The 14,918-nt window shown below is 42.4% G+C and overlaps 1 protein-coding gene across 9 annotated transcripts in view; it reads left to right on the forward strand.

Moving 5' to 3' along the window:
* The first annotated feature begins 1,684 nt into the window (after positions 1-1,684).
* The window catches only part of AKAP7 (A-kinase anchoring protein 7), a 127,327-nt gene continuing 114,093 nt past the window's right edge, over positions 1,685-14,918 (forward strand). For all 9 annotated transcript variants that reach the window (XM_038526791.1, XM_038526792.1, XM_038526794.1 and 6 more), the window contains exons 1-2: positions 1,685-1,804; positions 7,187-7,318. In XM_038526791.1, the coding sequence (XP_038382719.1) occupies positions 1,786-1,804; positions 7,187-7,318 (151 nt within the window). In that variant the 5' untranslated portion in view covers positions 1,685-1,785. The remainder of the gene's footprint in view (positions 1,805-7,186; positions 7,319-14,918) is intronic.

Consider the following 14,918-nt stretch of genomic DNA (forward strand, 5'->3'; position numbering starts at 1 on the left):
GGGTCGCACCAGGCCATCAATGGGGCAGGTCGGGTCATTTAGCAATTAACATTCGGGGGTCAATGTCAACGTCAACGTCAGTTATTAGTCTGCCTCAGGCTGGTGAAGCTTCAGGACGGTCTTATAACCCTCTTTCTTTGTTATGAAGTTAATTTAGATGTGTTGCTTTCTTTTTTGACAAATCTGGCTACTTAAACAGATCTAGGGCTCACAAAAGTTTCCTTCATTCAGCAACTATTCACTGAGTAACCCTATGCCCTCCGGAATACAGACGCTTGCCTCCGCCTTCAGGCGGTCAGAGTAGGAAACGTTTGGTAAATAAAGGTTGTTTCATAAGGTTCCTAATGCAGATATCCACTCTTCTCTTCTGGTTCGATTTCTACCTGTTCCAGAAGAGGGGAGAATCTTTACAAATGGGAGCTTACGTCACCTTCTACAAAGCGTAGTGTAAGCCTTGCTTTTAGCATAAAGGGGGAAGGAGCGGTCTCTTGCGGCTGTTTCTCAATAGCTCCAGCCCCAAATCCAAGCGGCACATTTTGGGGCGCTGCATTCTTATCCCTTTCAATATAGGCCTGGATCCCTTTTTTTTTTTTTGCAGCTTTTAGTTTATTACTTATTGAAGATGCTCATGTTTTTCTGTTGTTAGGTGATCAGTTCCTTTTTTTAAAGATTTTTTTATTATTATTATTTTTAATAATTTATTTATGATAGTCACACAGAGAGAGAGAGAGGCAGAGACACAGGCAGAGGGAGAAGCAGGCTCCATGCACCGGGAGCCCGACGTGGGATTCGATCCCGCGCCCTGGGCCAAAGGCAGGCGCCAAACCGCTGCGCCACCCGGGGATCCCAGGTGATCAGTTCCTTAAGAAAAAGGCCCGTCCTGTTCACCTGTGCGACTCCAATATTCAAATTGCTAGAATCATCTTAGAAGCAGCGTGACAAGCTTTATTCCTTCCCGTGTGTGGTCTTTATGTCACCTGTGGCTGTGCCAGGCGGTGCCTGCGCCGGTCCCTTAAGGTACCTCAAGGGGTCTTCGCCAAACAGCGACACTAATTTGAGGGGTGCACCTCGTTTTCCTTGCTGCAGAGTTTCTTTGCCCTTAAGAGCCCAGTAGAAATCTGTTCCAAGAATTTTTCCCCCCAAAATGAAGTAAATTGCTTTTCTCCCCCATTAACTCGCACCAGTGCTTTGACCTGCAAAAATCAAGTAGCTGGTTTCCATTTCTAGGCACAAAACCGTTGTTAAAAGTTCGAGACTTTGCCACAATCTGGCTTTTTCTCTTTTGCAGCGCAGCAACATCCGGTCATACAGATGGACCCGGCCGCATTCCTGAGCGTGTCGCTCTTCCCAAGTATTTTGTAACGAGGACTGTCTCGAAAGCTCTTCTCAAAACTAGACCCACGGGGCCTGAGGAGACCCCGGGTCGCCGCCCCGCAAGCCGCTCCGGCCGCCGGGTCCCCAGGCGCTAGGGGGGAGGGGGGGGAGGGGGGACGGGGGGAGGAGAAAGGAGGAGGGGGGCGCGGGGGGAGGAGGAGGGAGGGGTGAGGGGCGGGTCACGGGCACGCGGGGGAGGGGGAGGGGGCGGGGAGGCCGGGTCACGGGCACGCGGGGCTCCCCCCTCCCCTCCCTCCCCTCCCTTCCCCGCCGCGGCGCCCGGCGCCCTCCCCGCCCCCATCCGGGTCCCTCGCGGACGCCCGGCCCCTTCCGCCGCTCCCGGGGCCCGCCTGCTCCCGCCCCGCCTCCTCCGCCTCCTCCGCCTCCTCCGCCTCCTCCTCCGCCGCCGCCATGGAGCGCCCCGGAGCCGGTGAGCGCGGGCGGGAGGCCGGGGGAGGCCGGGAGGGCCCCGTCCCCGCCGTCCCCCCCGCCCCGGCCCCGCGGCCCGACCCCCGGGGCTGCCCCGCCTGGGCGCCCGCGGCCTGCAGGGCCCGGAGGGGGCGCCGGGAGAGCCCGCACCCGAGGCCCCGGGGGACGCGGGGACGGGCCGGAGCCGGTGACACGCGCCCCTCGTGGATAAACACGGGAGGAGACGCCGGGACGTGACCCCGGCCGCCGGTGGCCGCCCTGCAGTGGGGGCGGGGGGCGGGGGCGCCCGCGGGACTCACGGCCCCCCCACGGCCCCCCCCGCCCCCCCGTGGCCCGGCCCCGAGCTTCCCGCGTGGCCTCGCGCCTCGGGCCCGGGGCAGCTCCTCGCGGGCCAAGTTGACGGCGACCTGATTGGGCGCCTCCCCGCGCCCTGTGGGCCGTGCGGACTGCGCGCTCCATTTCTCTCTAGTAACGGGTTGCGTTGCTGTTCTTTCCGTGAGGAGGACGCCCGGCTGGGTCACGCAGCCCAGCCCCTCCGCGGGTGGACACGCCGCCGTTTCCGTGGCCGCGGCGCTTGCCCTGGGGCTTGGGGAGCACCACGCGGAGAGCGGCACGGGGGACAGCGGCACGGGGGACAGGTGCACGGGGGACAGGTGCACGGGGGACAGGCACATGGGGGATAGGCGCACAGAGGACAGCGGCACAGAGGACAGTGGCATGGGGGACAGGCGCACAGCGGACAGGCACACAGGGGACAGCCGCACAGGGCACCTGACAGGCCTACTTCAGGGACTTACATTCCATTATCCAGATAGGAAGCTTGCATTTTGGGTGACAAAAGGCAAAACTGTCCTTAAGTCATCTGCTGAAGTGCACGTATATTTGAATATTGGTGTATACTTTGTGGTTTTACATTTAAAAAATATTTTATTTAAATCCAGTGTGCTGACATATAACACCCTATGTTTTAAATGTGTGCATTAATTCTTTTTATAAAAGTGATATTCTATTTAAAATATTTGAATGACAGGGGAAAAATACAAATAGAGTGCAGCTAGGCCAGAACTTAGAAATAATCTATGTCCTCCAGCCTTTGCAGTACCGTAATGACAGAAGACATGCAATGTTGTATTTGCTTTTTAAAGTAGTTATCAATTTTTTTTCAGTTGTTGCAGACTTTATAGCCCTTATTTTCAGTTGTCATTAGTGTGAGCATGCTTTATTCATTCCTCTATTATTAGGCATGTAAGTTCCACCTTTTCTTCCTTTTTTTTTTTTCTTCCTGCTTGCTTTTTGAGGTGTTAGGGTGCACATAAAGAGTTAGTTAATTACACTCTGATACAGGTGGACGCGGGCTGGGAATTGTCCCGCCCGTGTCAGCCTATGTGGTACAGATACATTAGTAAGAAGAACATTTTTATAGCTCCTGACCTATTTCTTGCCAGAGTGCCTTTTGAAAGAATTCCCTCAGTTTACAGCTCCGTGAACTACATATGTTAACAGGCAGTGGAGCATGTTGCCAGAAAAAGAAGTTTTGACAGTAGAGTGACAGGATTCAAATTCCAACCCTAAACTTAGCTGTGACCTTGGGCAAGTTACTTCATTGGCCAGTCTGTAAACTCAGTAAACAACTAATAGTACCTCCCTGATAGCTGTCTCTGTGGATTAAATGAGTCATTACCTATAAAGTGCTTACAGCTCTGCGTAGTGTTATTGCCCGCTCAAGTGTTAGCTGTTATTTTATTTGGATTTGTGCAAAAGATAGGGTTTTAATCAGACCAAATTTTAAGTACTCAAAATGACCATTTTATGGTTTAAATGCTTTATTTAAGAGCCAGTTATTTTAAGGCAGTTTTTCAGAAGCAAAATACTTCTAATTTCTGTAGAGAGAAAGTGTAGTTGGTGTCTTAGTGATATCTGTCACCTTTGCCCAGACAGTGGAGCTTAGAGAACTGGAGAAAAGCTTCCAGATTTGAACTCTGTTGAGAAACATTGCTCTAGAGAATGACCAGCAATTCTTTGAAGAGTTATTTGGAAATGGTGTTCTCTTTTTTTCAGAGTTAATGATTCATATCTACAAAAATTGTTTCTATTATTCTGTAGTTTCATGGAACAAAGTTTATTTCAAGTTCTGGATTATTGATTTTGCTGTAGCATTGCATTTCAAAAGTTTCTATATGCTTTATTTAACAAGATGGAGAATGATATTGAGCAAGTCCTACTATACTTTTTATCTTTATATCAAATGAGATGGCAGTACATTTCCTTCATCATCCTGTGAAAATGAGACTCTGTGATGTGCTGAAGCTGCCATTTAAACACCACAAATTATTTTTTCTTGGGCATCGAAATAGTTGTACTGCAGTGTAACTTGAGTGATTTATTATTAAACACTCTAGAATGTGTGCTTACCTGTATCCTGTCATTCAGTACAAGCGTATTGATCACCAGCTGTGAGCTGAACACTGTACTAGACATTGAGGAATCAAATAAAGATAAGATGTGGCACTTAAGGAACTTAGAATGGGGGGTCTATACTTATGGATGGAGTGTCATTATGAAAAGTCCTCCCTTTCACTTTCTGAAGTATCCCATATGGGGTGGTAAAGTATATGATCACTTTTACTTAGTGTCTAATGGACAAGACTGACAGATGGACACTTACATGTGCGGTGACTGGAGGAAACACTAGCTATTGGGAAGGAGATGGGATTACCTAACTCAGCTGTGAGCTGGGGATCAGAAGAGTTTCCCCTAATAGTAAACATCTAATCTGAGTTTCTACTTTTAAGTTGATTATTCTCAATTGTCAACATAGTCGCTTGGTCTCGAGAAGAATCAAGGTGTGGAAGAGATGAGAAGGGATCTTTGGGAGCAGTCATTTTTCATCTTCTCTTACACATTAGAGTCACCCTGCAAGGCTTTAAGAAAATACCAGCAGCTGCCTTGATCTCCAGAGATTCCAATTTAATTGGCCTGGAGTGGGACCCAGGCATTGGTCATTTTAAAAAGCTCCAGGTGATCCTAAAGTGCAGCCAGGATTTATAGTTTTTCAAGTAGGACAATGATGTCATCTAGGAGAGGGGCTACCGAGTGGGGCCTGAAGAGTTCATATGAATTTCCTGGGATCATACTGCTAGTGAGGTGGAAGCACCACACTAGGATATCTGCCTTCTAATTTCTGATACTAAACCCTCCCTGTTACATCGGCCAGCTTGCCTTGCGTCATTACCTAAATGGCACTCTTTTCAATATTGTTCCTTCCTGATTCTGCTTTTGTAGAGGCAGAATGATCCACGTAGCACTTCTCTAACTATTGGTTAATGGAGCTCGAGATAAACTGAAAGTATTTCAATAACTTTTTTCATGGAAAAAAATAACAATTCATCATGCCATTCAAGTCTTCCTTTTGCCTTGACAGTATGTTGTTAGAGCACAGAAGTCAGCCTCTTAGGCCATTCCACACATTGCCAAGAATCCAATCTATTTCCCAGGGGCACACAGACTTTAAAGCTATTGAAATGTCAGTGCTAATGGGCCAATTTCATATCACCGAGTTCTTTTTTCCTCCCAGCTTTATTGAGATGTAACTCACAAATAAAATTGTATGTATTTAAAGTGTGATGATTTTATACAAGTATATATTGTGAGATGATTACCACTGTCAAGTTAATTAACATCCATCACCTGACATAGTTACATAGTTCCTTTTTTTTTTTTTTTGTGAGAATGCTTAAGGTCTACTTTCTGAGCACATTTCAAGTATATATAGTACAGTATTGACTACAGTAACCATGCTGTACATTAGATCTTCAGAGATTAGTAATACGTTCTTAGATTAAGAATGCAAGAGAAACACAAAAGTTGGGTTTATTTCATTTTGTTCTGATTTTCATTCTGCCTTGTGCATATTTACCTGCCTAAATACTCTGCTGCTACCTTTTCAAGAGTAAGCTGCATGGTCAGTGATGATTCTTTATGAGTAGCTATATGTGCCTGAAGGTATAAGATATATATTGACCTATTAAAATTTTTGTTTAGGTATAATCTGCATTTGTATTTTTCAACTCAGGCATAAAAATAGGAAACATTTACTTGTTCTCATATTTCAAGTTGTTATAAGTTTATGAATAGGCTCATAGTAAACTAATATTTGTTGAACACTTGTGTGCCAGGCACTCATATTTGGTAAATAAATAGTATCATTATTAAGAATGTACTATTACTTTTTTTGTTTGTTTTGGTATTGAACATGACTATATATAAATCTTTTGTTTTTTTTATTTTTTATTTATTTTTTTATTTTTTCACTTTTATCTGGAACGTGTGTGTGCATGTGTGTGCGAGCAGTAGTAAAGATCACTCAAATTGCAATAAAAATTTAGATTTTTTTTTTTTTTGGTATGTATGTTAACTATGACCTTTCATGACCTTATTATGTTGTAAGCCATATTCTTAATGGAATGTGGTTTTTAGATATTTGAAAATAGAGGATTACAACAGAAAGAAATACATGACTTCATGAATATCTTTAATGGTAGGTTAGTCTTTAGTAAATACATAGGGTAAAAATTATACAATTATCCCAAGATTTTGTTCAGTCCTAGTTCAAACAACATTTGTGTTTTGTCAATAGAAGTGTGGAAAATAATGGTACTGGGACGACCACCTACTGAGACATTTAGCAATTTTATCAGTTTAAACAGACACTCTCTTTCCCTTAACCTCCACCCGAAACATGGTTGTTCCACCCATAACAAAAACAAAAACCAAGTGTGAAATGTGGCTTTAATATTAGCAAATATCCTTGGGAGGGCAGTCAGGGAAACGATACAATCTTCTGGTGTTTAATCATTAAATTTCTAGGAAAGCATATTTAGAGCCATGAATTACCAATGTTAATTAATAACAGAAAAAAAATGTCTTTATTGAAGAAAAAATAAAGGTCAGAACTTGTACAAATGAGAACACGTAAGTGATATTATTAAAAATAAACAGACAGACAAAACTATTGGTTTGTTTTCAAAAAGTATGGAAAAAATGGATTTTTAATTTTTAAATTTTTTTTAAAAAATGGAGTTTTAGAGTTAAGAAAATTTAGCTATAAAAGATCTGGAGGATTGTTGATTTACTCAGTCTTCCTCTAACCCTGAGTGGAATACTATGCTTCAGAAAATTATTAAAGCTGTTTAACATAAAAGTACATTTATAGAAATGTAGACTATAGTATAAATAATGTTTATATTACTCTATAATATATTCGAATACAAGGATCATTTCTCAACAAATGTTAATTTATATTGAATTCAGTTGACTTGTCTTAGTTTAGGATACAATTAAAAAATAAATAATACATTTTTTTTTTCTTTTTGATATGTTAAAGGAGCAATAAATTCCAATGAGTGTGAAAATGTGTCCAGAGAAGAGGAAATGTCAGAAGAATTTGAAGCTGATGCCATGGATTCTCTGAAAGACATGCCATTTGCCACTATAGATATTAAAGATGATTGTGAAAGTAAGTATTGAAAATGAGACAGATTTGCCTATTACCCAGGTTACTTGTGAAGAGAAAATAGGGGAAAACACCAACGTATTCCACAAATGTTTGTTGACTGTATGCTCTGTACCACTTATTTTACATCCAGTCTCCTGTAGAACCTTGCTGTGATCTGATACAGTTGGGTCTCGACTGGGCTTCCCAAACTGGAGGATCCATAAGAAATTAGTTTGATCTCCCCCAGGGTGGGGTGCTGCCTTGCAAGGAATGTCTGTCCGGTGGCAGAGGAGCTGGGCTGCCTGGGCTCCATGGGTCTGGACTCTGTCTTCTTGGGGTCCTCATTTACCTTCAATGTTTAGCTTACATTTTGAGCAATAAAGCCTGGTGGTAGTGTGAAAAAAAAAAAAATTAGTTTGATCTCTTCATTTCCAAGAAAAAAAAATAAGACTCAGAGAAGTTAATCAGCTAAATGCACATAATGGAAAAGAACTACTTTAGGGTGGCTCAGTTGCGTGTTGAACTCTTGGTTTTGGCCTGGGTCATGATCTCAGAGTCATGGGATCGAGCCCCAACCGTTGAGCTCGATGCTCAGAGTGGAGTCTGTTTGAGATGATCCCTCCCCACCTCGTGCAAACACACCCTATCTCTCTCTCTCTTTCTCAAATAAAATGAATCTTAAAAAACAAAAAGAACTACTTACAGAATCTGTGATTTCTGATTCGTTAGTCCTTTCTTTGATGAATAGCTATAACCTCCTGAGACGAATGTTGTACATGATTTCTGTGGGCTTACCTGGGGCGAAGGTGTGTCAGAGAGGCCTCTCACCTGGATGTGGGTGGGTGCCCTGGAAGGCCTTCCTGGATATTTGAGAGGAGGAGAGGCCTGCTGGATACAGGTGAACGCTTTAAGGTTCTCTCCTCTGTACTAACTGTCCTGTACTTAACTGATCATCTGGGTTTTCTGGGGTGTGATGGTAAACTCCAGATTCCTCTTTTCCACCTTTGTGTTGGGCCAAGGAAACTTTTTGATTTTTAAGCATCCCATGTGATTCTGGTGCTCATCCAGTCTCGGAAACACACTGCTTTCTATCTCACTGTCTTCCTATCCAGCGAGTCTGGTTCGCATTTTGGGGTGATGTAAGGAGAGAGGGATACTTAAAATGAGTCATATCTCTGATAACTTATTAATCACTCCCCCCCCATTCCATAATCCAAGGGGAAAAGGAAGGACAAAGAGGTATTTGCTCAGTCATGGGACGTTTTCCCATCTTTCCCTCTACACCTGGCCGGTAGAGAAAAACAGTTTTGGGGGCGTTTTCCAGCTCTTAGAGAAATTCTTCATTTGGAGAATTAGTGTACCTGGTAGGTAGAAGAAGATCCCTTTTGGAAACGAGGGGCAAGGATACCAAGGGTTTAATCATGTTTTCCTTTTTAATTTCCTACTTTTTGAGCAAATAAAATGAATATACCTAAAAAGTGCAATCACTTCTTTCTGATTTCACTACTTCCTCTAATTTGGATATAAAATAAGAGTTTTCCTGAATGGCCATGCCTGCACACCCGGGGGCATCTCCCGCCCCCCTTCCTGCCTCTGCACCCACCCGGTCCAGCCGGGATCATCCCCTTGCAGTGCTCCCAGCTAGCCTGGGGCGAGAGGAGCACCTGTCCCCCGGGGCCTCGGGATCCCACGTGGCTGACACGGGGCTTGTCTGTCGGAACAATAGCCTCCACTTGAGTCTGCAGCGAGCCCAGGGGGCAGATAGTGTTTCTGCAGCCACTGTGTTCTGTCCCCACCGGTGGGGAGAGGCCACGGCCCCTGGGACTGGAAAGAAGGAAGGGCCGAGCTGCTGCTTCCAGGGGGGCGTTGGGAAGACGGGCCAGTGGTCTATAGGAATAGGGCCTTTCCCTCAGTATGTGTTCCATTCATCACTAAAGACGTGATGTTAGTGTAAGCTCAGGGCCCCTGCAGGCCACGCGAGTCCCTTAGCTGTGTGACTCCCCTGCTGGAGGTTCTGTCTTCGGGAGGAGGAGGTCTCCGTGGCTTAGGCTAGCCTCCAAACCACCATGTACAGTATTGCTTTGGTGGGAAGATGGGTTTCAAATTCCAAACTCCAGCTTACACAGTGTCAGAGAAATAGAAATAGAAAACTTGTGTTTTGAGTTTTAGTCATTTCATTTCATTTTCTACTCCCGTAACCTTGGACCCTTAAAGCTGGACTCCTCACGGTCACTGGTGCTGAGTCCCTCCTGGTCACCCCTCAGCCTGGCTGTGCAGATCAGAGGAGGTAATGTGTGTAAAGGGGGCAATTAAAATGCAAAATAACGCACAGATGCTACGTACAAAAACTTTGAAACATATCCCTTAGTTATCTGGGGACAACTCGTTCTCTCCCATTTTTACAACAGCATTTCCTAAGACCCTAGAAACAAATACTAAAATTCTTTGCAAACTGGAAACTCTAGTTTTTATGAAATGAGATTTTTATAGAAAGTCACAAAAGCTGGGAGTTTTGTTGTCAACCCTTAAACTTAAGATAGAGTTAGCAATAGTGTTTGTATTCAAAAAACAGGATAACCAGTTTGTGGCTCGATGGGACTCAATGCGGCTTTCTCTTACGTTTAGTAACGTGGCAATTTAATCGATTTACTGGACTGTGGTAGACAGCAGCCTCAAAATTCTCAAGTTGCTGGTTGTCGCCTTTGGTTCTTCCAGTTTCCTTTGGTGGGTAGAGATTGCGAGGGAACTGCCAAGACGTTCTTGCTGATAGGAACCTGGCAGGGCGAGGAGGAGAGTGGTGCTGACAAGAACATCGTGGGAAGGAGGATCCTTGCCAGTAAGAACACTCCCCGGTGCTTGGCTCAGACTTAGTTGCCAATTGCCAACTGTGTTACCTTCAGCACGGCCACTGTCATGACTAGGTGTCCTGCCGTCTGGTTGGCTGAAATTTGTCCTTATGGTTTTTCTTAGTTTTGTTTTTGAAAAGAGACTATTTTACTTGAATTTACTTAAAAATTAAAAAAGAGACTTTTTACTTGAATTTACTCTATTTACTTGAAAGAGAACTATTTACTTGATAATTGTATCTTAGAATACAAAATGTATTTGGGGTGCCTGGCTGGCTCAGTGTGGTAAGCATCTGACCCTGGATCTCAGGGTTAGTGAATTCAAGCCCTGCATTGGGCTCCACAGTGGGCACGGAGCCTACTTAAAAAAGGAATATGAAATGTATTCGAATATTGAATCAAATATAGAATGCATTAGAATTATATATACTAGAATATAAATATACACATTGGAAATAAAATATCCAAATGTATATGAAAGAAATCCTCTTAGGAATGTTGAAGGAGCAATACAGTCTGAGCCACATCTTCTGGATTTTATAGGTTGAACATGTTCTAGGAGAAAATATAACATTAGTGACTTGTTGCTCTGGGCCCGGGTGGGTTTGTTCTCTTTAGAGGGCGGAAGTGTCATTGGTCAGTTGGTTAGAAACCCAGCAAAACCTCCAGAGAATGCCTCGAGCTGCTGTTAGTCTTGCCTCTGAAAGTTGGACGAGTCTACCATGAAGAGTCAACCGCTGATAGGAATGGCTTAGCGTGCGTCCCATGGGGGATAAGTCTGTGGGGAGCTTTAGGTTTTTTTCTTTTTTCTTTTTTTATAAGATTTTATTTATTTATTCATGACAGACATAGAAAGAGGCAGAGACACAGGCAGAGGGAGAAGCAGGCTCCATGCAGGGAGCCCTATGTGGGACTCGATACCGGGACCCTGGGATCACACCCCGGGCCAAAGGCGGCGCTAAACCGCTGGGGCACAGGGGCTGCCTGGGAGCTTTAGTTTAATTGGCTCAGTTCTCTTGAGAGACTCATAGTCCTTAACTATCAAGCCATATTTAAATCAAGATTGAAAATAAAATAATTTGAGAGTCTTTTTTTTTTTTTTTTTTTTTTTTTTAGTCATTTGTCTTTCATAAGTGTGGAATTCTGGTCGTATATCAAAGTTATTATAATCCTTATTAGACTTCATGCAGAATTCTAACCTTATAATTATCGCAGACTTTTTTTATTTTTATTTTTATTTTTTTTTTCCGCAGACTTTAAAGATATGGGAAATTATTATTTTGTTACTTGTTTATTAGCTAATACCATTAAGTTGTATTTTAAAAAAGTACTTTAACTTTTAGATATTTTAGAATATCAATTGAAATCTACCTTTTCCTGAAAAGAATTTTTTTAATAGAAAAATACTGTATCAAATAAAGATTGAACCTCAATACCTGGTGTAGTAAGTGACTATCCTGAGTCAGTTTTAACTTTTTATTGTTTTTAAAGATTTATTCATTTCCGAGAGAGAAAGAGAGAGAGAGCGCACATGCAGGGGCAGAAGGGGAGGTAGAGGAAGAGAGAGACGGAGAGAGAGAGAGCGAGAATCCCAAGCAGACTCCCTACTGAGCATGGTACCTGACTTGGAGGTCACTCTCATGACCCTAAAATCATGACTTGAGTTGAAATCAAGAGTCAAAGGCTTAACCAGCTGAGTCACCCGGGGGGTCCTACATCTTTGTTGTTGTCGTTAAGTGATCTTAATCTCTACATCCAATGTGGGACTTGAACCCACAACCCTGAGATCAAGAGTTGCATGCTGCACAGTCTGCGCTAGCCAGGCACCATTCCTGAATCAATTTTAAATCAATTTACTTTTAAAAAATTTATCTATTTATTTGAGAGAGTGAAAGACCGAGAGAGAGAGCACGAGCAGGGGAGAGTGGCAGAGGGACAGGGAGAAGCGGACTCTCGGCTGAGCAGGGAGCCCGACATGGCTCTCAATCCCAGGACCCTGGGATCACGCCCTGAACCACAGGCAGATGCTCAACCGACCGAGCCATCCAGGTGCCTCCAGATGAATTTTTAAAAAGGATACAGTGGGTCACCTGGAGGCTCAGTCAGAAGAGCATGTGACTCTTGATCTCAGTGTCATGGTTTTGAGCCCTACGTTGGGTGTAGAGATTACTAAAAAAGATAAACTTAGAACGGAGTGTAAATTATGTTCTGTGTCATCTCTGGGAAATGTGGAGTACATATTCCAAATTTTTAGAAAGGGGCTTGAGGCAAATATTTGTCTCAAATAATACAAGTGTTTTACATCTTTTTCCTTTAAAGAAAACACACAGGAAAACAAAAAATTGGAAAAGCCCAAATGAATTCTTTAAGTCATTCAACACACTTATATTGACTTGCCCGCTTCATAGCAGATACAATTGGTGCTGCGTAAACAACGTAGAAGATAAAATTCAATTAGCAAATAAACATATGGAGAGTTATCCAATCTTAGAAGTATTAAAAGATGCACATTGGTATATGATTGTAACTTGTCAGATTGGCAATATCTTTTCCAAATAATACTCAGTGATTTTAATGTCATGTCTACATCACTTGTGACAATGTACTGTTCTAAGTCCTTTGAGAATGGAGTGACCTGAGCTGAAGGCCGACACCTAACTGACTGAGCCACCCAAGTGCCCCTACAATTAGAATTTGTAAAATGTGCTTAAAAAGTTGCCTTTAAAGATGTAAACTTCATTGATTCAGAGGCACCTGGGTGGCTCTGGGGTAGAGCCTCTGCCTTCATGACCCCGTGGTCCTGGAATCGAGTCCCACACCGGGCTCCCCGCAGGGAGCCTGCTTCTCCCTTTGCCTGTGTCTCTGCCTCTCTCTCTGTGTCTCATGAATAAATAAATAAAATCTTAAAAAAAAAAGATGTACTCTCCATTGGTTCATTAAATAGAGAGCTAGATGAGCTTGTTCCTCTGACCCTGTCCACAACATTATTCCTAGTAGTGTTAAACTATGGCAGTTATAGCTACAGCTGTGGGGGCAGATTGTCAGGGTTCTACACTTTCTCTTAAATTTTTTTGGGGGTATCTGGCTGGCTCAATTGGAAGAGTATATGACTCTTGGTCTCAGGGCCTTGTTTAAGCCCCAGGTTGGGTGTAGATTCCTTAAATAAATAAATAAACTTACAGAATTTTTTTGGGTGGAAGTATAATTAACATACGACATTATATTAGTTTCAGGTATACGACATACTGATTCAACAATTCTCTACATTATTCTGTTGCCATCTGTCACCACACAACGTAATTACAATATTTTTGACTCTATTCCCTATACTGTACTTTTCAACTCCATAACTTATTTATTTTATAACTGGAAGTTAGTACCTCTTAATCCCCTTTATTTCACCTATCCTCCTTTCCCTTCTGGCAACCATCAGTTTATTTTCTGTATTTAAGGGTCTGGTTTTTGTTTGTGTCTTTGTTTTTTTAGATTCCACATGTAAGTAAAAACATATGGTATTTGTCTTTCTCTGTCTGACTTATTTCACTTAGCATAGTATCCTCTAGCTCCATCATGTTGCAAATGGCAAGATCCCATTCTTTTTTATGGCTGAGTAGTATTCCATCGAGTGTCACACAACATGTCTTCATTGTCCATTCATCTACCCATGGATACTTGGGTTGTTTTCACATCTTGGCTATTGTAAATAACGCTGTGATAAATATAGGGGTGCATATATTTTTTGAATTAGCATTTTCATTTTCTTTGGATAAACACTCACTAGGGGAATTAATGGATAATATGGTATTTCTATTTTTAAGTTTTTAAGGAACCTCCATCCTGTTTTCCTCCATACTGATTATTGGTTGCAATAATCTATATTCCCACCAACAGTGCACAAGTGATCCTTTTTCTCCACATCCTTGTCAGCATTTCTTATTTTTTTTTTGTCATTTTGATTCTAGCCTTTCTGTAAAGTGATATCTTGCTGTGGCTTTGATCTTCAGTTTCCTGATGATCAGTGATGTTGAGCATCTTTTCATGTGTCCGTTGGCCATCTGGATGTCTTCTTTGGAAAAATGTTTCTTCAGGTCCTTTGCCCATGTTTAATTTTTTTTTTTTTTTTTTTTTTTTGGTGTTGAGTTGTACAAGTTCATTATATATTTTGGGTGTTAATCCCTAGTTGGATATATCATTTGCAAAAATCTTCTCTCATTCAGTGGGTTGCTTATTCATTTGTTGTTGGTTTCCTTTGCAAAAGCTTTGTGTTTTGGTGTGGCCTCATCAGTTTATTTTTGCTTTTGTTTCCCTTGCCTGAGGAGACATCTAGAAAAATGTTGCTAAAACCAATGTCAAAGATGTTATGGCTTCTGTTTTCTTTTAGTTTTATGGTTTCAGCTCTTACATTTAGAACTTTAATACATTTGATTTTATTTTTATGTGTCGTGTAAGAAAGTGTTCCGGTTTCATTCTTCTGCATGTAGCTGCCCAGTTTTCCCAGCACCATGCTCCTACACATCCGTACTGTGCCTATTAAACAAGTGTCCAGGCACAACTTCATTATCTATAAAATTGGCATAATAATTGATTTATTTCAGGAGTCGAGAGGATTCAGCTTGTTAATACACGTAAATTTTTATTAATCTTACCAAAATTTTTTGCCTAAGTGTACTTGCTAAATTAAATATTTAAACAAATTTTCATCTTGAGAGCAATATTTTGTAATGATATTATTGAGTGCTTCCTGTATGTTGCTAACTGCTTTATATTTTCTTATT

Source organism: Canis lupus, chromosome 1 (assembly GCF_011100685.1).
Source record: "Canis lupus familiaris isolate Mischka breed German Shepherd chromosome 1, alternate assembly UU_Cfam_GSD_1.0, whole genome shotgun sequence".
Taxonomy (NCBI): domain Eukaryota; kingdom Metazoa; phylum Chordata; class Mammalia; order Carnivora; family Canidae; genus Canis; species Canis lupus.